Below are 23,398 nucleotides of genomic sequence, written 5' to 3' on the forward strand. Positions count from 1 at the left end.
TTCCCCCCCTTAACATAACTTTCAAAATATATTGTAATGAGGGAATTTGCTCGCCCAAAAAATGTATATTAGACAAAATTGCATACAAAAAAAAATACGTTTCAGGAGAAATACACACTGATATTGCTGACAAATTTTCATGAGAACTTTGGAGGGTTTTTTTAATGCAAACTGATGTGGAAATGTGGAGAACTGAACAGGAAAAATGAGAACCTGAGAGAAACTGAAATTGCCATCCCTGCAACAAAACCTGTTGGCCCCACCCCTGTCACCGGCTTCATCATCTCGCAGATGTTGGGAAGGTGAACTTCTGCAGGGGGGGGGCTGCTATGCTCATGGTGACTCCCCATGTGATTTAGAACCCCGGAAGATCAGGATTCCCTATCACACTGGAGCCTCCAGAAGAGTCCATGTGTGGTGCTGAGGTTCACCTTCCCAACCCAGTAGAATGGGCAGAGGCAACAGACTCTGGAAATTGTGTGGGGAAGAGAAGGCCCAAATAGGGCTTTCCAAAATGGTGTACAGATCTGAAGATTAGCTTTTCCTCTTGTGGTCCATCTTTCACAAAAGGAAAGCTGCTTCTTTGCCATATCAGTGTTGGGAACTTTTAAGAGGAATAACTCCACTTCAAAAAAAAAGGAAGCGTCTTCTCTCTCTCTCTCTTTTTAATGTAAGAAACTGACATGTGTCTGTTCTGTGGTCCAGGCTGACTTGGCTTCCCAGTACATCAAATCTGCTGTGAAGAACACCCCCACCGTGTTCCTCATGACGGACTCGCAGGTTGCTGAGGAGCAGTTCTTGGTATTGATTAATGACCTGCTGGCATCTGGTGAGATCCCGGGGCTCTTCCAGGATGATGAAGTGGAAAACATTATTAGTTCCATGAGGCCCCAAGTGAAGTCCATGGGCATGCAGGATACTAGGGAAAACTGCTGGAAGTTCTTTATTGACAAAGTCCGTCGGCAGCTGAAGGTGAGAAGGCCGCCTTCTTCCTGAATACGGGGTGGTTGTGGTTGTTTTCGTTCCAAAAGCTTTGTACAACAGGGACATACTAAAATTTGACTGTGTGTGTGGTTGAGACTAAAGTACCATCTCTGCCATTCACACTGTTGGGCGTGTGGGGTAGATGAAAGCAGGAACTTGTGGCTGAACGGTGCAGCAAGACTTTATAAAGCAATGTCGCTTTTGGAAGTGTTGGGAGGAGAAGGCCCTGCCTTTGGGTCTCTGGTGCAAGTCACAAAAATGTCCTAGGCCAGCGCTTTTTATGTGGGGTGAAAGGCTCAAGAGGAAGTGAATCTGACGCTAAAATTGAAGCAAGTCTTGGAACGTTGTTTTATAATACCGTGACCTAAATAGAGTACCCAGGAATATCTGAAGTGGGGCAGGGGGGAAGCTACTGCTGGCATTAACAGATGCCAGTAACAATGAAGGATACTTCAAGTCATTCCATCAGCTATCAGTGGGAAGGGGGGGGGGGACAAGCATTCACTGGCATAGGCTGCACATCTAGTGCCCTTCCAGTGCTGCTTGTCTGTCTCATCCGGAGATTATGGGATTTGCAAAAGATTATATAGTGATTCGAGCACATCCCGTAGAAACATACTTCTGTTGTTAACCACGGATCTTAATAAATCATAGTTAAAAAATGAAGGGTAGAAAATGACAAGGATTTGCTTTCCACAGGACCTCAAACGTAGGTGGGGGGGGGAACCTTCCTAATACAAATGTTTCTGTGCCTTGTTTCTGAGAGCCCTTTAGTAAACATCATCTCATAAAAGGAATGAAAGCCTCTGAAATGTGTCTGAAATATACTCAGAGTCGCAAAGTGATTTCATGCTCTTTATTCAGCTCATAGTGGTGAGGAGGAATGAATGAATGTCCCCTCAAAGTATCTGCTTTATAAACATTATTTACACAATGGGCTGCACATGATTGGCTAATTCCGGAATTCTACTGTAAGCCAATCAGGTTGTGGATTCACTTCTATTTGGAGCATGATTGGGTAGTTCCTGCCAACCAATCATACTGCTGCATTGTTCTAGGACCAATCATACTGCTATTGTTCTAGGACCAATCAGACTGCTGCCTTTTGGATCCTATTGTTCTAGGACCAATCAGACTGCTGCAGTTTGGATCCTATTCAACTCAGTACATAACAGTGTCATTGTCCATGCTACTGTGGTAAATATCCACATGGCAAAGTCTTGCTCCTGTTTGAGGCTTTGGGCCTTTGCTGTTGTCGAAACAGCTGAAAGGGCCTGCTCCAAGAGGCTTATTTTGTTTTTTTGTTTTTTTATGATATTTATTAAGGCTTTTTTTAATACAATACATAAAAATAAAACAGTATAACATATATCTCAACATAGTTTCACCACTTCTTTGGACTTCCTCTCATCTCCCGCTCCTACCTTCATTCCAATAAAATTTTGCCAGCAATTTATCATCCTAATTCCACTCTTATTATCTAACTTTCTAATCTCCAACACCCTATGACCAAATCTTAGTAGATTAAATATAATCTAATAATTGTTCAAAAAAAATTTTAAATTCTTAAGTAGCTTATCCTCATAACTCCATTCTAGTTTAGTGGTGCCAAATTATTTATGATCCAGCATCCTTCTTAACATTCAACCAAGTTACAATGTTTTTGCAAATAAGTCTTAAATTTCTTCCAGTCTTCTTCCATCCTCTCCTCTCCCAGGTTTCGGATTCTGCCAGTCATCTCGGCTAGTTCCATGTAGCCTATCAGTTGCGTCTGCCATTCTTCCAGTGTGGGTAGATCTTGGGTTTTCCAATATTTAGCGATGAGTATCCTTGCTGCCGTTGTTGCATACAAAAAAAAAGTTCGGTCCTTCTTTGTCACCCTTGGACCGACAATGCCCAAAAGGAAGGCCTCTGGTTTCTTAAGGAAGGTATACTTAAATACCTTTTTCAGCTCATTATATATCATTTCCCAAAAGGCCTTCACTTTAGGACAGGTCCACCAGAGGTGAAAGAATGTTCCTTCATTCTCTTTGCATTTCCAACATTTATTATCAGACACATGGTATATTTTTGCAAGTTTGACTGGGGTCATGTACCATCTATACATCATTTTCATAACATTTTCTTTCAAAGCATTACATGCAGTGAAATTCAACCCAGTGGCCAAGAGGCTTATTTTGTGCCCCCATTGATGGATGCATTGCAGATCTGCAGTCACTATTATTTAGTATCCATTTACCCTGATTTTTCTCAGAGTGTCTTAACCGGTGCTTTGAATTAGCAGGGTCCAGATTCTTATGTTTTGGGTGTTCTCCTTTTCTTTAAATTTGTCTCTCTTCCCTGGTCACTTTGTGTGTGAAAGGAGACAAACCTCCTGCGCTTGTTCCGATTTTCTTTCTCCCTGCCACGGTGCTCCTCTGCAAACAAATAATATTTAATGGGCTTCTTCTAAAGTATGTCTTCCTATAATGGAGAATAAATATTATTAAAAGCACATACTGAGGTGAAGACGTGCTCCAGAGGAAGAGCAAGTAATGATAAAATTCTGAAGAATGAAACATTATGAAGTTCTCTTCTTCGGTAGGTTCTCTCCCCCCCCAAGCTCTCTAAATCCAATGAAAGAAGAGGTGTATCCTAAAATCACTTTCAGTCTCCCAACAGATGCAAAGGCACAGCTCCCAGATCCCACACAGGCTATAGGTGCTTCAAGTGTTGTGCTTTGCCATTGCCCAGGGGATCCTCAATTGCACTACATAGCCACTAGAAATAGCAAAATGGCTTTTAAACCTGGTGTCTGGCTGGACTTAGGTTGCAACCCTCTCCTCAGCTGATGAAACAGAGCTAAAACTTATAATGAGGCTGGGGATTTGCCCTGGATGGTTTGTGCATTCTCAAGTCCTCAAGCCCATTTGTCCTAGGGCATTTCCCCACACCTCAGAGGGAGGAAAACAAATGCTCAACTACGGTAGGGTTGCCATATTTCAGAAAATGAAAATCCAGACAGAAAAGTCATTATAAAGGAAACAGTTTATAAGAAGTAAATAAGGAGGCCAGATACAGGATAAAGGAAGTCTTTTATTTGGTTGGTTGTATTGCTGTATGTTATGCTCACTGTATGTTATGTTCACGTTTAATGAGGGTGGATTTGTGTATTGGGGGTGGGGGGTTGTGTTATGTTGTAAATAAAATTCCAATAAAATTAAAATAAAGAAAAGTCATTGAGCTTTTTTTGAGGTTTTAGAGCTACTTCCAATATGGGTTGCCTTACGGACGGAGTTTCCGATGGCTGAATCTCGGATATGTCTGGGAAATTCCAGGCATATGCCAACCCTAAGCTGCTGTGGTTTCTGCATAGACCAAAAGGGTTATTGCAATAGACAGAAGTAGTTATTCTGTTCTGATTTAGCTTGCTCCTGTGCTGTTTTATATAATATTTCTTAGGTTCTTAATGAGAGTTTCCCTCCCTGGCTCCAGGTGATCCTTTGTTTCTCTCCTGTGGGGTCCACCCTCCGTGTGCGGGCAAGAAAATTCCCTGCTGTAGTGAACTGCACCGCCATTGACTGGTTTCACGAATGGCCTGAAGATGCCCTGGTATCTGTCAGTGCCAGGTTCCTAGAGGAGACCGAAGGAATAGAGGTGACTCCGCCCTTAACAGCTGTATCATTTCTATCAATGCCATTACAATGAATGTTGTGCCCCCCAGCATAACTTGGTACTAAGGAGGGCAGTTTCTGCCTGTGTTCCATGAATGGTTCCATGTTCTTCAGGACTGACCTGGTATATATATGTACACCAGAGTTCAGATCAGAGATGGGAAGCCTTTTGTTCTGTTGTGGGATGCATTCCTTGTTGAGAGGGCATGTGCTGGCAATGGGCAGGGCCAAAGCCCAACGTGGGTGTGGTAAGAACCAAAATTTGGGTGGGGAACCCCTTTCTTCTGCCCTCCCAGCGGGCTGCCAGGGGAAAGACAGACAGACTTGGTCATGGATGTGAAAATTAAAAACCAAAACACTGAAAATGCAATTTTTAAACAAAACGTGTATAATACAGAAGACATCAAATGGCTAAACCCATGAACAGTAAAAATATAATGGTATTGTATCCAGCTGTATAAAACATGTCTGCATGCCAAGTGTTCCTAGAACTCCATTGAAGGCTATTGAGAACTGGGCTGAGTTTTCCCTTCTTACTCATATTATTTACCTGTTTTCATTTTGGGATTGTTGTTTTTTTTCTTTTCACATTCATGACAAGGTTGCACCTTTTTGTTCTGCATTGATTGCAGTAAATATGGCAAATCCATTCATTGACACTATAGCCATCAGGCTTTGTTTATGCATAGGTTGAAAATATAGCATGCTTATTATCATTTACACCTTGTTTACCTTGACTTCTGTGTTTTACGTTATTACTTTCATTTGCCATCTTTGCACATCACTGTGAGCCATAAACCAGGGCTTACTGTGTATTATCCAGTCACACCCACTTTGGTCCTCCACACTGGGGAGAAACCAGCCACAAACCCTGGCTTACTGTTATGTCCAAACCAGGGGTTGTAGTTTGTTCCATCAGACCACAATTTGTAGGCAAGGTTTGTTCTTGACTTACTGATTGTGGATTGTTTCCTCTGCCCCAGCATCAGGAGGAGAAAAGCAGCCCTGACAGTCAGCTGTGGTTTATAGTGAGGTGCAAATTGGTCTTTTTCCTGTTAGAATCCCTTTTCACACCAGTGTCTGCTTGCAAACACATAGAAAGATGAGGTGACTCTGTTAAAAGCCCATCTTTCTAGGTCTCCACCTGGAGCTTTCACTCCTTGGAAATAATCTTGCCACCACATTTATTTATTTATTTTTGACATGTGCAGCTGATAAAACGGAGAGGTACAAGTCCAACACTGATTTTGTTTGTAGAATCTGTATTGACATCAGTGTCCCCTTGAGACTAGTTACTGCTAATACTCACCTACCTTGACTTTTATCTTTTCATTTCCCATCCTAAGCACATTAAACATTAATAGGCACTGTGTTATACAGCAAAGCTCATGTTGCATATTTAAACAATGGAAAATGGGGCAGGCAAAACCTCAGATCCTTAGAGCAACATTCGTTTTGCTACCACATAGCAGCATTTACACAATTGAATCAGGTGTCAAATATGCACACTGTGGAAACAGAAAGTTGTGGCCCCTGATTTTGGCATAGTTTGTCCCATTAACTGCAGCTGCAAATTTAATGGACTTATTCAAAGTATTCAGGTTTGCACAAGCATACGCTTTGACTAAAGTGCATGTTTTGCTTGTTTTATGAAACGAAAACTAACGAAAATGAATTGAGTCTTAACTTGAGTTTGATTATTATAATTCTTGTAATTCAGCACTTGAAGTAGCAAAAAGAATCAAGTGAAGTCAATTCAAATGAACAGATGTAAAAATTCATAATGGTTGAAAAAGCAATTAAGCAAAACCCAAGCATCTTAAACAAGACACATTTTACTGTGTGACGTCCAGTTGTAGCCATGAACCAAGTGTGTCCCTGTCAAATAATGTGTATGATCTTGCTGGCTGTTCCTGCTGGAGTTTCCCATAGTTGCTTATTGCATGGCTCTTTCCTAGTGTGCTTAGGGGAGCCCTGTAAATAAGCCAACAAAACTTAGTAGTCGGGGGGCAGAGTACTAGCTTTCTAGGGAGCGGGGACAGAGAGTTCCAGTCCTCCTGATGCAGCTTGCTGCATTTCTATCTGGGTACAGGGAAATGGAGGTCTCTGTTCCTCCTTTGCCAATCCGCTCACTTGCCTGCATGCAATTTTTTTGGTCACCTCTGGTGACCAAATACAGATCTGGCTTAGAATCACAGTCTATTAAAGTTTTTAAAAAATGTCTCAATTAATGAAGCAATGAAGTACAGTAGTACCTCAGGTTAAGAATTTAATTCGTTCTGGAGGTCCGTTCTTAACCTGAAACTGTACTTAACCTGAAGCACCACTTTAGCTAATGTGACCTCCTGCTGCCGCTGTGCCACCGCTGCACGATTTCTGTTCTCATCCTGAAGCAAAGTTCTTAGCCTGAGTTAATATTTCTGGGTTAGCTGAGTCTGTAACCTGAAGCGTATGTAACCCGAGGTACCACTGTAAATGAACAAATTCTACCTAACAAGAAAAAGGACAAAATGTATATAAACTGAGATTGCTTGTGAAAATCGTAACTAAATGAACAAATAGCAAGGTTCCACTCTGACAATTCACGGCATCTCTGGTAATTGCCCATTGTTCCATACAATGGTAACTGTTATTCTGTGGTCCCTCTTTCAGAATGATGTCAAGTCCTCCATCAGTCTGTTTATGTCATTTGTCCACACAACTGTCAATGAAATGTCCAAGGTCTACCTGGCTACTGAGAGGCGCTATAATTATACCACCCCAAAGACTTTCCTGGAACAGATCAAACTGTACCAGAACCTGCTTGCTAAAAAAAGAACAGAGCTTATTGCCAAAATTGAGAGGCTGGAGAATGGTTTGATGAAACTCCAGAGTACAGCCTCACAGGTATGTGTGTGAACACAGAATTGCCATCTGTACATTTGTTAACTGTTTTTTAGTGGCTGGTTATTTTCAACCAAATTTAACGAGATTAGATAGCTAGTAGCATATTGGGTGCTATATTTTGGTCACTCAGGATTGTGAACAATGCAAATGTTCCGTATTTCACGTTGGGACAAAACTCTAATTTGGGATAAAGGTTGCTCTTTGTGAGATGACTCTCCCACCGCTGCCTCCAAACATATGCTTAAACATATTCCCTCAGTGAAGAAGTTCATTATTCACACACAATTAAAAGTTTTCCCAGATGAACAAATAGTTCATGTTCCAACCACGTTTAATTCATTCCCTAATACTCCCTGCATGTTGATAATAAAGCGATAGCAGGCTCAGATTAGTCACTCCGTGGAGTTTCGTGACTTTGTTTTTCTCCACACGTTTTCTATAAAAGCCAGAATTGGCGTGGGCAGCCCAAACATCACAATGGAAGGAGGGAGGGAGGCTACTTAGCGCTTTCTCATGCACTCACTTTTCAACACAAAATAACCCATTATCAAACTGCATTTTCATTCATGAGAGGAAAGGCTGGAGGAGAAGGTTGTGTTCCTCTCTGCGTCTTGCTTTCTCTTGTTTGCCTAGGTTGGAGGGGAGTGGGGGAAACTCCTTATGATATGCAGTTGGAACGCTAAACCACACACAATTGGATCTCTCGGCAGTTTTTTATTTGGTAAACCAGCCGCACAGGTGCCTAATTTAGACTGTGGTTTTCAGGCTTGTGGAGGTGGGTGCTTCTTTCCCTGCTGCACACCTCCTCAATTTAATTCTTCCTCTGAAGCTGCTGTTTAGCCACAGAAGGATGGGAGGGATGGCGAAAGTGATGAAGATAACGCAAGCCATTTAGAGGAGGGGTCAGCAAACTTTTTAAGCAGGGGGCCGGTCCACTGTCCCTCAGACCTTGTGGGGGGCCGGACTAATTTTTTTTTGGGGGGGGGGAAATGAACGAATTCCTATGCCCCACAAATAACTCAGAGATGCATTGTACATAAAAGCACACATTCTACTCATGTAAAAACACCAGGCAGGCCCCACAAATAACCCAGAGATGCATTTTAAATAAAAGGACACATTCTACTCGTGTAAAAACACCCTGATTCCCGGACCATCCGCGGGCTGGACTGAGAAGGCAGTTGGGCCGGATCTGGCCCCCGGGCCTTAGTTTGCCTACCCATGATTTAGAGCAAGTTGTGCACAGCAGGCAGGGCATATATTACGCATTTCAGGCTTGTTGCCATACTTTGCAGTAGTGAGAGGTACTTAGACAATGACCTACTTTGCTGTAGTGAGAGGTACTTATAGTGACCTGCTTAGATTATGGTTCATTAGCAATCCTCTTTGTTTTTTCAACCCTTTTCCCCTGTGGTGTTGATTTCATTTTACCCCTTTCCCAACATCTGCCAACACTGTTTGGGGGCGGGGAAATGATTTTACTATAATTTATTGGGCGTTAGCCAGAAATATACTGACTTTTTCACCCACAATTTTGTTTTATTTTTGAAGCTTGGGCAAATGGTTTCACAAATCCACTCCACCTTCATTTACCTTTTTATGCACTGGTGCTAGTGAAATATACTCAGAGTCGCAAAGTGATTTCATGCTCTTTATTCAGCTCATAGTGGTGAGGAGGAATGAATGAATGTCCCCTCAAAGTATCTGCTTTATATACATTATTTACACCATGGGCTGCACATGATTGGCTAATTCTGGAATTCTACTGTAAGCCAATCAGGTTGTGGATTCACTTATATCTGGAGCATGATTGGGTGGTTCCTGCCAACCAATCATATTGCTGCATTGTTCTAGGACCAATCAGACTGCTGCAATTTGGATCCTATTGTTCTAGGACCAATCAGACTGCTGCAATTTGGATCCTATTGTTCTAGGACCAATCAGACTGCTGCAGTTTGGATCCTATTCAACTCAGTACATAACACCTAGCTAAGCTGCAGCTTTGGCACAATTTTTTAAGAGGTCTAGGCAGCACAATGACGTCATGTCATGAGGCAGCCAGTCAAAATTGGCTCTGTGACTCTTATCACAACTCCATTTTAGTGAGAGCAGGAAGCATTGCCTTCACTCTTACTTAACTTCCTGATGATACCACGTAACCAATCAGATTTGGCTATATGATGAAGCCTATTCAGAGTAAGAGCAATGCTTCCTGCTCTCACTCTGAATGGTTGCTTATTTTCACTCTGTTTCTTAGGTGCCCTGAAATAAGGGAAAACAAAAGCAGGAGAGTGCATTTCACAGTGGGAGGGGGTTCACAAAATAAGTCTTCTAACCTGCACTCCTTGTCAGTGGAGCTTTAGAGTTTCCTTTCCTGTTGGACTTTTTAGGTTGATGATCTGAAAGCCAAACTTGCTGTTCAAGAGCTGGAGCTGAAACATAAGAATGAAGATGCTGACAAACTGATCCAGGTGGTCGGGGTAGAAACAGAGAAAGTGAGCAAGGAGAAAGCAATTGCTGATGAAGAGGAGCTGAAAGTGCAAGTCATTAACACCGTATGTACAACTGTTTTCTGCTGTTATGATGGCTGCATATATTGCAGGCAATGAGGGAAAGGGCATGAGGTTAGTTAGCTGAAGGACAAGGACCTTTGTGTGAGAACCAGGTTCATTTTTACAAAGCATCTTCTGTCTATAGCACATCAAGGAACTATCTAGTAAAGGTAAAGGGACCCCTGACCATAAGGTCCAGTCGTGGCCGACTCTGGAGTTGTGGCGCTCATCTCGCTTTATTGGCCAAGGGAGCTGGTGTACAGCTTCCGGGTCATGTGGCCAACATGACTAAGCCACTTCTGGCGAACCAGAGCAGCACACGGAAACGCCATTTACCTTCCTGCCAGAGCGGTACCTATTTATCTACTTGCACTTTGACGTGCTTTCGAACTGCTAGGTTGGCAGGAGCAGGGACAGAGCAAGGAGAGCTCACCCTGTTGCAGGGATTCAAACCGCCGACCTTCTGATCGGCAAGTCCTAGGCTCTGTGGTTTAACCCACAGCGCCACCCGCGTCAAGGAACTATCTAGCTTGTTCTAATTCCTGGAATCCTTTTTAACCACATGATTTTATTGTCCAGATATGTGTTTTTGGTGGGGTCAGCCAAGTCAGAGACCCAGGGTTGCAGTGCAGCCCAGTGCCATGCTGTCCAATCCTCTGAAGGAGGCAGAACCTCCTGGTAAAGAAACCGCACTAGGATCAAGCAAGGGTGCAATGCTGGCTGTTCTCTTTCAGGTTCTTCAGCCTGTTGCTCCCAGTCTCCATTTCCCCTAGCTAGAACCGGCACTGCTTGTTATGATCCACTACAGTGCAAGGAGAGGCTATACCATTATATGATATGACTTTGTAAGAAATTCAGTCCACCTCACATTTAAACATAAACCTACCAAATCCACACTTTCTGAAACAATATACAAACTGAAACGCAGCCATCCTTCATAATTCACACACTTCTCCAAATTTTGCAGTGCAGTTCTTCAGCCAAATAATATGTACGAAAATACACCCCATAAGGTAAAGTGTGAAGAAAAATGCATATATTTGTGAAAATAACACAAAAATTCAATATGTTAGGATAAGTTGCTTTGCAAAAATGTATATACAGTGGAACTTTGGTTTTTGAGCGTCTCAGAAGCTGAACGTTTCGGTTTTCAAACGCCGAAAACCCAGAAATAATTCTTCCGTTTTTGAGCACGCCTTGGAAGTTGAACAGCTTCCGAGGCGAGTTTCTCAATATTCTTAATTGAATTTTCCAACCACCCATTGCGCCTCAGTTGTCGAACGTTTCGGAAGTCGAATGGTGTTCCAGAATGGATTGCATTCGACAGCCGGGGTTCCACTGCATTAGGCACAATTATATACAAAATTGTGTGTATTAAGAGACATTTGCACAAAAATGCCTATTTGTTGTTGGCTTTAAAAAAATCACAAACTGGTGTAGAAAATGAACTTAAATATGGAAGAATGAGAAAGTGAGAATAATTTGAAATGGCCAATTTGTCCTGTCCCAGTTTATATCCATGTTCAGAAGTGATGCTTGGTTTTTGAACTTTTGTTTGTTCGTTCTTCGTATAACTTGCGAAACTGCTCCCCAACAACAAGTGAGGGGGAAACAAAGAGATACGGACTTCAGGATTTCAAAGTTTGCTTTTATTTCAAAGCTGATTAGCCTGCATAAACAGTTTTGTTCAAATGTTCATATTTTGTTGGGACTTTTTGCCCGCAGAATGTAACAGAGAAGCAAAGGGCCTGTGAAACAGATTTGGCTAAAGCTGAACCAGCTCTGATGGCTGCCCAGGAAGCCTTGGACACTCTCAATAAGGTAAATCCTTGGAGCATTCAGCTGCTATATCCTGTTGCTTTTGAAGGTAGATTTGTTTAAAGTAAGACAAGAGAGACAACAGTGCTGTTCTTGGGGTGCTCGATTCTCGTCTCAGTGGTCACCTCCAGGCCCTTTATATTTTCAGATTGCAGAGTTTCTCACAGTATTTTGAAACTGCAATTGAATTCTTGCCACGAATTATTTTGATATAAAAATAATGAGCACTAAAATGTAAGGTAACTTAAGCCTCCACAGTTCAAGACATTTTCTACAATCTTGATTAAGGGTGGAGCTGTGAGAATGAGCCTATGAGCTACTTCCCAAAAGCTTTTTGCTTTCCAAACCACCCATGGCACCTGTTGCCACGATCATTGCCCACCTTGCCAAAAGCTCACATTTCTGAGCTTGGTTTGGACTCTTAACTCAATGATTTTTTTGTTTCATTGCCAGATTTACAGTTTGGTGGCTAGGTGTCCTGACTTACACTCTGGAAAATCACTGTCACTGCTCCCTACCTCTCTCTCTCTCCCCTACCCCTTCTACTTTTCCAGAACAACCTGACAGAACTGAAGTCTTTTGGATCTCCCCCAGAAGCTGTGGTTAACGTGACAGCAGCTGTGATGATCCTAACAGCCCCAGGTGGCAAGATACCAAAGGACAGAAGTTGGAAGGCAGCAAAAGTCATGATGGGCAAAGTGGACAGTTTCCTGGATGCCCTAAAGAAATATGACAAGGAGCACATTCCAGAGAGCTGCTTGAAAGCTTTCAAGTAAGAGGAATCTAAATTTATGCTCTTACAACCAACCTCAATTCCTACAGTCTGCTCATTGGATCAGAGGTGAGAAAAAGCAGGGCTGTTCCTCTCCAAGGGCCCATCCCCACCGCCAATCCCATTTTGTGCCCCACACTCAGCTTCTTCCCTTTCTGCGCCAGCATTGGTCCTGCCTGTTGAAGGGTAGCAGCACTTTAGCATCAACCAACAAAAAGCAAATACTTGTTTCCTAGTTGCTTGCCCAGGACTGAGGTTGTGTAACTCCACCAGTGTCCAGGGGTCGGCCCCTTCTTCCTCCTTATGCTAAAGTCCTATAACAATATTGTCTGTAGGATTTGCTGTGCAGATTTCCTCCTGTGAATTCAAGCCCCTAGCTTCAACAGATGGACAGGGCAAACATACGTGTAATGGTTCCTAAGGGGGTTGCTCGTGCGTAAGCAGGTGCCTATCTTCCTGGCTGGGTGCAAACACCTGGCTGGGCTGCCAAAGTGAACCTCCTCTGTCCGGACAGCCACTCACCCGTGGCTGACTCAATCGCTGGCAGAATCCATCAGTGGGCGTTTCTTAAACTTTTTTCAGCAAAGAAGTTCTTTGACGCCTAGTCTCCGCCTACCCTCTCTGCGCGGAAGCCTCCTGCGCAGGGAGGGCATGGGCAACGGAGGACCTCTAGTCTCTCCACTGGTCCCAGGCAAGGAGTCATGGGATTGCCTCGCCACTTCCGCCACCAGCACCCCACCAGCTCCACTGGTGCTACACTGATTCTCCTCCCCAGAAGATGGGCTGCTTCTCCCGATCCCTGGACGCCCTCTGGAACCCCTCTGGGCTCCGCGCTCTCCCTCCAGTACTGATGGCAGTTCCCTGACAATACGAGAAGGGGCAACCTTCCTCCCGGCATAGTATAGCTCCATCAATTTCCATAGCTCCATCAATTTCCATTGGCTCTGCCGCCTGGGAAGGTTCCCTCGGCATCTCAGGAATCCGGTTGCCATGGAAACGCCCCCCCCTTATCTCCCGCCATTCTTGAGCCCTCGCTTCCTAGTGTACACCAATTGCAAGCACAGTCTTTGTAAGCTGATCCATCGACTGCGGGTGGGGCGCTCTGGACAACTCGTCTTTCACTTCGGGGTCCAAACCTGCCTCAAACAGCGTTTGTACTGGTTCAGAGCCCAGATCCCACCCGAGCTTGTGCAGTAACATCGCAAAACGCAACCAGTAGTTTCTCACGGACAGGGTCCCCTGCTTGCACCCCAGCAGTTCCCTCCATGTCACACTTTGCTCCACCTCGCTGGAGAACATTGCGTCCATTGCTTGGTAGAATTTTTAAAGATCTTTTAATGCATCATTCTCCGTCGCTATCAAGGGCCTGATCCATTCCCGCGCCCCATCCTGCAGATGTCCAATAATGTACGCCACCCTCTCCCTGTCATCCGCAAAGTCATTTTTCTGCAATTCCAAAGCGTATTGGATTTCCGTTCGGAAAGCATTGTAGTCTTGGGGCTTCCCCCCAAACTTATTCACCAGCCCAGGGACCTTCCTCCCTATCAGGGTGGCTCTGACCTATGCATCCTGAGCCCGCCTCTCCTCCAGCCGCGCCGACAAGGTAGCGACATGTGCCTCCAGGTCTCGATTCCTCTCGACCAGACCTCGCACCATGGCTGCTTGCTCTGTCTCTCCGGCTGGTCCTGTCTGGCTCATCGTGCTGCCTTCCCCGGGCTGCGCACAAGCAACGTCAGGGACTCACGGATTGCTGTAATGGTTCCTAAGGGGGTTGCTCGTGTGTAAGCAGGTGCCTATCTTCCTGGCTGAGTGCAAACACCTGGCTGGGCTGCCAAAGTGAACCTCCTCTGTCCGGACAGCCACTCGCCCGTGGCTGACTCAATCGCTGGCAGAATCTGTGAGAGGGCATTTCTTAAACTTTTTTCAGCAAAGAAGTTCTTTGACGCCTAGTCTCCGCCTACCCTCTCTGCGCGGAAGCCTCCTGTGCAGGGAGGGCATGGGCAACGGAGGACCTCTAGTCTCTCCGCTGGTCCCAGGCAAGGAGTCATGGGATCGCCTCGCCACTTCCCCCACCAGCCCCCCTTCTCCACTGGTGCTACACTGATTCTCCTCCCCAGAAGATGGGCTGCTTCTCCCGATCCCTGGACGCCCTCTGGAACCCCTCTGGGCTCCGCGCTCTCCCTCCAGTACTGATGGCAGTTCCCTGACAATACGAGAAGGGGCAACCTTCCTCCCGGCATAGTATTTTGCCCAAGATCTGCAATGAATGGTGTGTAGTCAGAGTCATAACGTAAGAAGTGCCCTGCTGGATCACACCAATGGCCCATCCTGTTCTCACAGTGGCCAGCCCCTAAGTTCTATCTTTTTATTAAATCCCAACAGTTGTTGTTGTTGTTTAGTTGTTTAGTCGTGTCCGACTCTTCATGACCCCCTGGACCAGAGCACGCCAGGCACTCCTATCTCCCACTGCCTCCCGCAGTTTGGTCAGACTCATGCTGGAAGCTTCGAGAACACTATCCAACCATCTCGTCCTCTATCGTCCCCTTCTCCTTGTGCCCTCAATCTTTCCCAACATCAGGGTCTTTTCCAGGGAGTCTTCTCTTCTCATGAGGTGGCCAAAGTATTGGAGCCTCAGCTTCAGGATCTGTCCTTCCAGTGAGCACTCAGGGTTGATTTCCTTCAGAATGGATAGGTTTGATCTTCTTGCAGTCCATGGGACTCTCAAGAGTCTCCTCCAGCACCATAATACAAAAGCATCAATTCTTCAGCGACCAGCCTTCTTTATGGTCCAGCTCTCACTTCCATACATCACTACTGGGAAAACTATAGCTTTAACTATACGGACCTCTGTTGGCAAGGTGATGTCTCTGCTTTTTAAGATGCTGTCTAGGTTTGTCATTGCTTTTCTCCCAAGAAGCAGGCGTCTTTTAATTTCGTGGCTGCAGTCACCCAAATCCCAACGGTGCAGCAGTGATTTAGCCTCAAATCACCTCTTTTCTAGGTAAATGAAGCATACAGAAGTGATAAGTTGTATGATGTGCCTTTGTAGATCTTAACTGTGCTTTTCCTTCCACCCAGTGAAATGCTGCTTTGTAACTTTCTCGCTGCAGGCCATTTCAAAATGACCCAACATTCGATCCAGAGTTTATACTGTCTAAGTCCACGGCTGCAGCTGGTCTGTGTTCTTGGTGCCTGAACATTGTTCGCTTCTATGAAGTCTACTGTGACGTTGCTCCCAAGCGCCAGGCCTTGGAAGAGGCTAATAATGAGCTGGCAGAAGCGCAAGCAAAGCTCACGCTGATCAAGAACAAGATTGCGGTAAGTACACCGTCACCTTGGCTCAATAAAATGCCAGCGCCCCCTTGTGTCCCATCAAGTAAACATCACTGTTGAAATTGACTGGCATTGAGGAAGGAAATTATTTAACTATGAGCTTGAGAATCACATGTGGCATTTTCTTGTGTCTGTACAAACTGAGAGCTGACATTTCAGCTATGTGTGCGAACTGTAATCTGTCTCCAGTTCATGACTCAAATGAGCATATAAAGAACCTTGCTGGATCTGATCAAAGGCCTCTCTAGTCCAGCATCCTGTTTTCCATTGTGTCCAACCAGATGCCTATAGGAGGCTCATAAGCAGGAGGATATGCAGGCAAAAGCCCTCCCCAGCAACTGTTACTCAGAGGCAGGTAGCATACGGCCATCGTGACTAGTAGCCATTTGCTAGCTGCTGCATTTGTCTAATCCTCTTCAAAGCCATCTGAGCTGGTGGTCATCACCACATCTTGTGGCAGGGAAGGCCATAGGTGTTAACCAGGGGTCAGCAAACTTTTTCAGCAGGGGGCCACTCCACTGTCCCTTAGACCATATGGGGAGCTGGACTATTTTTTTTTGGGGGGGGGATGAACAAATTCCTATGCCCCACAAATAACCCAGAGATGCATATTAAATAAAAGGACACATTCTACTCATGTAAAAACACGCTGATTCCCGGACCGTCTGCGGGCCGGATTGAGAAGGCGATTGGGCCAGATCCGGCCCCCAGGCCTTAGTTTGCCTATGCATGGTGTTACCTATACAGCGTGGGAAGAAGTGCTTCCTTTTGTCTGTCCTGAATCTCCTGCTCAGTTTCTGCTGTTACTGAGTAGGAGTGAGAAATGCATAATTTCCACAACATGTGTAATTTAGAAACATCTATCACCTCCTCTTAGTTTCTTTTCTTCTATAGCAGAAGCCCTAAGCATAGCCTTTTCTTGTTGGGGACCTAATCCACGTTGCAGCCCGTGTTTTTTTTCAGGGGGTACACAGTACTGGCACCTCTTTTTGTTGTTGTTAAAAAGTGTGGCACTTACTGTAACAACTTCATGGTGAGTGCCGGCACCTATTTTTCTAGAAACAAAAGCACTGCTTGCAGACTCTGGTTTTAAAACTGTAAAGCACTTTATAACAGCTAACTGCAATTAAGGAGACTTCTGGACAGGAGTTGGTTGTAGAGTCAGTGGAATCACGCACACAAGCCTTTTGCAAGATCTGCACTTCCTGGGAATTTAAAAAAAGGGAGTTCATGCACATGTCCCGAAACACATGATTGCATTGCCAGAGAACAGAAAAGGGGCAGGGGAAGAGTGTTTGAGGGAAGAGACAAAGAAAACTTCTGGATAGTTTCATAGTTCTGCCCTGATATGTACAGCAAGCAGAGTAGAACAGCAACGAAGATCTGCGACTGAAAAACATAGCAATGTGCAGAAGCTAACGTGCCAAACAGACATGCACTGTGATTCCTGTTCCGTCATGGGAGCGGCTTTTATCTGTGATGCATGGAAATGATTCTCACAATCCTCCTATAGCTGAATCCTTAAGATGTGGGCCCCACGGGGAGTATGCCATGGAGAATACTTCCACATAGCTGTGGGTACATATATACTGAGTGCCAATAACAGATGCTTATTGGCATTTTCAGAGTTTTAAGGCACAGCTTGTTATGTACGGTACTGTCCCACTAAAACAAATAGTGGGGTGCAACCGCTGAACACGTGCAGCAAGCAGTCTTCAAAGTTTCTATGAGAGTAACAGCAAACCCATTGTTTTAAAGGATCTAAACGCCAACTTGGCCAATCTGACTGCTGAATTTGAAAAAGCCACAGCCGAGAAAATCAAATGCCAGCAAGAGGCAGATGCGACAAACAGAGTCATATCATTGGCTAACAGGTAACATGCACTCTCTCAGGAGCATCCTGTGCTGGTATTAGCTAGTTGCCACTACGATTCACGAGTCACTATGAGCAAAACATATTATGCGGAAGGTCTGTGCTTGATCTCCCACCATTTTATTCATGAAACAGAGCTGAGTGGGTCACTGTTTCAAAGATAAAACACCATCACAATTAACAAAATGGCAGTAACTGTGCAATTGGTATGATCTTTGAATCGCTCGACCAATCAAGCTGTAATACTCTTTCTGTGATGTTTACAAATCTGCTTTTCCAGAAAGGTCAAAAACACAATAGTCATAGCTGTCAACTTTTCCCTTTTTTTAAGGGAAATTCCCTTATTCCGAATAGGATTCCTTGCAAGAAAAGGGGAAAGTTGACAGCTATGACGATAGTAGTGGCCCTTAAAATAATATAAGTCTGGAAGCAGTTAAAAGAACCTCAAACATTGCATGTTCATATCATATAATTTTTGTGGTTCTGAGGGGATCACTCAGTATCTGGAGTCAGCAGTACTGGCCTCTTGGTCATCCCAGCTGGTAAGAAGAAACTTGTTGTTCTTCTCAGCATGCTGTGAACCATTTCCTGAAAATGGAATACTACATTAGAGAGTGAGTCAAAGATGTGGAGTTTATTTAGAGAAGCTGCAGTTATATTTTTTTTTGGGGGGGGGAGACTGTCAGTTCAAAGGCAAGCAGTTCCTTTTGTGTTATTATGGATCTTCTGGTGATCGAGATCTTAAGTGATTAGCATATAAAAAGACTTCAAAAAACGGCCACTTTCAGTCTTGTCTCGGAAATTTCACAAAATGTGCAAGGCATCTCTCAGTAGTGGCGGCCAGGTATCCCAGGAATGTGTAGTTGGAGCTTGTGCTGCAGCCCTCCAGCCTGCCCTGCATTTGGAAAATGGCCCTCATCATGCAAAAGTTGCCCACCCTAATCTCTCAAAGTCAACATTCCAGGCAGACAGTTAATCAGTTTCTGGGAATGTACGGGCCTAGCATCAAGGCAAAGGCTGGCCAGAACCCCAGGCTGCGCTAACCAAATGTGCATCTCCTTTCGAAATGTTTATTCAGGCTTGTTGGTGGATTAGCTTCGGAAAACGTGCGTTGGGCCGAGTCTGTGGAAAATTTCCGTGAGCAAGAAAAGACTTTGTGTGGGGATGTGCTCTTGATTACTGCATTTGTTTCCTACGTTGGCTATTTTACAAAAAAATACAGGACTGAGCTTCTGGACAAGTTCTGGACTCCTTTCCTCCAGCAGCTAAAGGTGAATCTGCTCAGTGCCGTGTTGCACTAGGGCAGCTCTGAATAAAGCTCTGGGACATAAATATAGAGTGATATATTTGGGGATGCATATCATATCCTGGTGAGCCCTGCTTCCGTTTTCCAGGAAGTAGGATTCTGATCCCCATGGCCAGCCAGACTACAGGTGGATTCCTCTTGGATATCACTGGCATCAGGTGCCTGAGACTAAACCCCTTGGGCTTGATGGTTTATTTGATTTGTTTTAAACATTTAAACATCCCTCAATTTAAAAACGAAAATTTCCAGGGCTTACAACAGCTCTAATCACTGAAATAGTTGACAATAGCAAAGGGCAGTGCTAAAAGCTATCACCCCACAAATTGAAAGCCTGGAGAAATAAGCAGGGTTTTTATATGGTGGTGCCAAGCAAACATCCCTAAGGAGAACCTCGAGAAGGGAAGGCAAAAGCAAAAAGACCCTCTCCCTGGTCATCATCCACTTCACTTCATCTAGAGGAGAACCTCAGATGAATGTTTTGATCTATGGGCACGTTAGTGGCATGGAAGAAAACATCATTTCCTGTACCCTCATCTAAACTCTGTAGGGTTTTAAAGGTAAGCACCAGCAGAAGCTGCATAGACACTATATACTGAAAGCACAAACCCATACCCACCCAAAAGAATTGTGGGAACTGCAGTTTACCCCTCACAGGGCTAAAATTCGCAGCAGCCTTAAGAAACTGCACTTCCCAGAATTCTTTGGGAAGGAGGATGTGCTTTAAATTTATGGTGTGTATACAGCCTCAGTAAGAAATGGGCTGGAAGCCAGTGGAACTCCTTAAGCCTTGGCAAGATGTGTTCCCAACACCTGGTCCCACTTAGGAACCTGGTGGCTAAGCTGTGCGCTAACTGTAACTTCCAGGCAGTCTTCTGATTTAGCAGAAATATTTATGTTCCATTGATTCCAGGCATAGTCAGCTAGTTCACTTCAGCTCCCCTAAAGTCACACAGCAGTTTCTAACCTAACCTAAATTAATATATATTTTTAATCCTTAATAGCATGGAGTCAGCATTTGAGCCTCTCCTGGAGTTCACATAGACCCCTGCTGCAATGTTTACTTGGTGACAAAGTCTATTCCCCAAAAACAATACCTTTATGGAGTCCCCAAACTCCCACCTCACCTCCCTTCAGGAAATCCTACCTGGTTTATTGGTTCTTCATTAAAGTGTCTGGAGCAGTCTTCTCCAGTTCTTCCTTTCCCGAAATGCCATCCAGCAGGCCCAGGGGATGACAAAACACATCGTACAAGATGTTCTCCCTTCTGGCCATCCCTGCTAAGAGCTATTGCTGGTTCTGTTTAACCATCCATTCTAAACTCAGTTACACCATTTGCCTACTGCAGGAGTACCCAGTGTGGTGGCCTCCAGGTGTTCTCCAGTGGCAGCCAATGCAGTGAGGCAGAGCTTCATAGTCACCCTCCCAACGCTAGAGTCTCTACAGCTTACCTGAATGGGACTGGGGTAGGTCAGGGTGCCAGTGGGACTGGGGCCGCACAGCCACATCAGGGCAGCCAATCTAGCCCTTCTGCTCATGCACCAGCTTGTGCTTCCCAAGCTTGCCACCACCCTGCCCCATCCCCATCCAGGTAAACTAGCAACTCTGGCATCAGGTGGGTAGCTCCACGACTTGGCCCAACCTGCCGCTATTGACTACAACTCCCATCATCCCATTGGCAGTGGTGGCTATGGCTGATGGGAACTGTAGTCCTTCAGCAACTGAAAGGTAACACATTGGCTCCCCTTGACCTATTCTATACCCACACGAGGGGTTATTGCCACTTGCGAGATCATGTATTAAACAGGAGCAGTTGATGCATTTCAGGACCCTCTTATTTTACTTTGCAGGTGCCAATTCCCATCACCCCTGGGCTGGACCCTTTGAGCCTCCTAACAGATGATGCAGATGTAGCAACATGGAACAACCAGGGGCTCCCCAGTGACCGGATGTCAACAGAAAATGCAACTATACTTTGCAACACAGAGCGCTGGCCACTCATTGTAGATGCCCAGCTCCAAGGGATCAAGTGGATTAAGAACAAACATGGAGAAGACCTGAAGGCCATCCGGCTTGGACAGAGAAGGTTGAGCCATAACTATTCTGTCCTGATTCTTCAAGTTTTCTGCCAAACAAGGAGTTCCCTACAGCTCCAAAGATGAGGGTGGCAATGGTCCAGAGGTGCTCTCCAGGGATCAGCAACCTTTTCAGGCCCGTGGGCACCACCCTTTCTGGTCACATCTCTCCCCTCTCTAGATCATCCCCGCCACAGAGAAAGAAAGAAGGACAAATGCACACATGCCCTTAGCTTTTTCCATTTTTCCGATACAAGTCCGATTCAGCGGAGTAAATCTGAGCCCTAAAAACAAACAGTGCTGAAAGGGAAACTGGGAACGAGCATAACTTGCCTCTTCCTCCTTCAGTTGTATGCACTTTTCGAGGAAGAAAAAAAGCAACCTGACCACCTCATAACCAAGGGGACAGTTGGGGGGTGAGGACTCAAACACATTGCAGGCCCCATGGAAAGACCTCAGAGGCATCATTGCATCCAAGAGGGCCATCTTGGCAATCTCTATTCCTTTCCATCAGATTCCGTATGTGTTAAGGGATGCTCTCTCGTTGCCACTTGTTTGCATATTGGAACCTGTGGGGGTAAGCCTCTTCTGCCCAGATCCCGCTTCAGAGCTGTCCAGTGTCTCTGAACTCAGGGAAGCGCAGCCCCAAACTATAGTGATTTTTCATAAGGCTCCTTTTTCCGTGAGCACCAGCATTCTTATGTTCAAAATGAGAGGCGGGGATTGTATTCTAAAACACTGTGATGTGCTTAGCGGATTTTCTTCCAATGCTGCAGCTATCTAGATATAATTGAAAAGGCGGTTTCTGATGGAGACACCCTGCTCATTGAGAACATCGGAGAGACCGTGGAGCCTGTGCTGGATCCTCTGCTAGGCCGAAACACCATCAAGAAAGGAAAGTAAGTTTGTCGCAGCTCCTTTGATTGAAGCCAGAGTAGCCCTTGCTTTTTAAAATGGAATTACTGTAGTTAGGGTTAGGCGTATCTCTATCCATTCTCTCTTAAGTCTGTCCCTACATTGGCCAGAGTGCCTCCATTATTACCAAGATGTCACACAGCTACTGTTTGTTGGCATTCCCAAGCCCTAGCAAATCATCCTGAGTACGTGTCATCCTGCTGGTACAAGCCTCACCTTGCCACGGGCTACTGTTCTGCATCCTTGGATCGCAGTATACCTGCTGGCTAGTTCACAGCCAAGTTGTCCTGTAATTAATACAGTCAAACCCATGGGTAGGCAAACTAAGGCCCGGGGGCCAGATGCAGCCCAGTCGCCTTCTAAACCCGGCCCGTGGACGGTCCAGGAATCAGCGTGTTTTTGCATGAGTAGACTGTGTCCTTTTATTTAAAATGCATCTCTGGGCTATTTGTGGGTCCTGCTTGGTGTTTTTATAAGAGTAGAATGTGTGCTTTTATTTAAAATGCTTCTCTGGGTTATTTGTGGGGCATAGGAATTCGTTCATTTTTTTTTCTTCAAAATATTGTCCTGCCCCCCACAACGTCTGAGGGACAGTGGACCGGCCCCCTGCTGAAAAAGTTTGCTGACCCCTGGTCAAATCTATTGCCCTCAGTGAGCAGGTGCTGTGCTCCCTCATTTCCATGGTGGACTTTCTGCCAAGGAACCACTCCTTTCTATGTCTCTCCTATAACCAAGTACTATAAATTATAAATGCCTGCCTATATCAACCAGGGGAAGTATTAAATTAGATAAACTTTTTAATTTTTATTTCATTTGACTGAAATGTTGTTTTTCATGTGTGGTGGATAAATTAGAAATCTAACCTCTTTGTTAAGAAAATCATGTGCGCTCCACTAACAGGAGGGGCGTGCTCCTAATAGGCTCATCTATTCTCATGTAAATGTCATTGTGCTTTCAGCAAAGTTAAAAGAAACACAGTCATTATCCTTAGAGGAGCTATGTGATTAGAGATTGGAAGCTAGCACTCTTGTGATCTGGAACAAACTATATTCAATATAAGAGTCCTTGTTGCTCAGTTATCCAGTAGGTGGTGGCAGACAACTAATTCACAATATGCTTTAGGGTGGATTTAGTCCCAGTTGTAAAGCTGGTGTGACTAGACCCCATCTAATCTAGTTTACTAAGTGACTCCTATGGAATAAAGACTCTCCTGAGGATCACAACCGTCCTTGCA

At 44.8% G+C, this 23,398-nt stretch overlaps 1 protein-coding gene across 2 annotated transcripts in view; it reads left to right on the plus strand.

Moving 5' to 3' along the window:
• The window catches only part of DNAH17 (dynein axonemal heavy chain 17), a 96,471-nt gene that overhangs the window by 56,143 nt on the left and 16,930 nt on the right, over positions 1–23,398 (plus strand). For both annotated transcript variants that reach the window (XM_081849459.1, XM_081849460.1), the window contains 11 exons: positions 706–972; positions 4,459–4,620; positions 7,290–7,523; positions 9,914–10,078; positions 11,801–11,896; positions 12,448–12,665; positions 15,776–15,983; positions 17,757–17,872; positions 18,950–19,142; positions 21,025–21,260; positions 22,026–22,148. In XM_081849459.1, coding sequence (XP_081705585.1) covers positions 706–972; positions 4,459–4,620; positions 7,290–7,523; positions 9,914–10,078; positions 11,801–11,896; positions 12,448–12,665; positions 15,776–15,983; positions 17,757–17,872; positions 18,950–19,142; positions 21,025–21,260; positions 22,026–22,148 — 2,018 coding nt within the window. The remainder of the gene's footprint in view (positions 1–705; positions 973–4,458; positions 4,621–7,289; positions 7,524–9,913; positions 10,079–11,800; positions 11,897–12,447; positions 12,666–15,775; positions 15,984–17,756; positions 17,873–18,949; positions 19,143–21,024; positions 21,261–22,025; positions 22,149–23,398) is intronic.

Source organism: Podarcis erhardii (assembly GCF_964252035.2).
Source record: "Podarcis erhardii genome assembly, chromosome: 2".
In the NCBI taxonomy this organism is placed as follows: domain Eukaryota; kingdom Metazoa; phylum Chordata; class Lepidosauria; order Squamata; family Lacertidae; genus Podarcis; species Podarcis erhardii.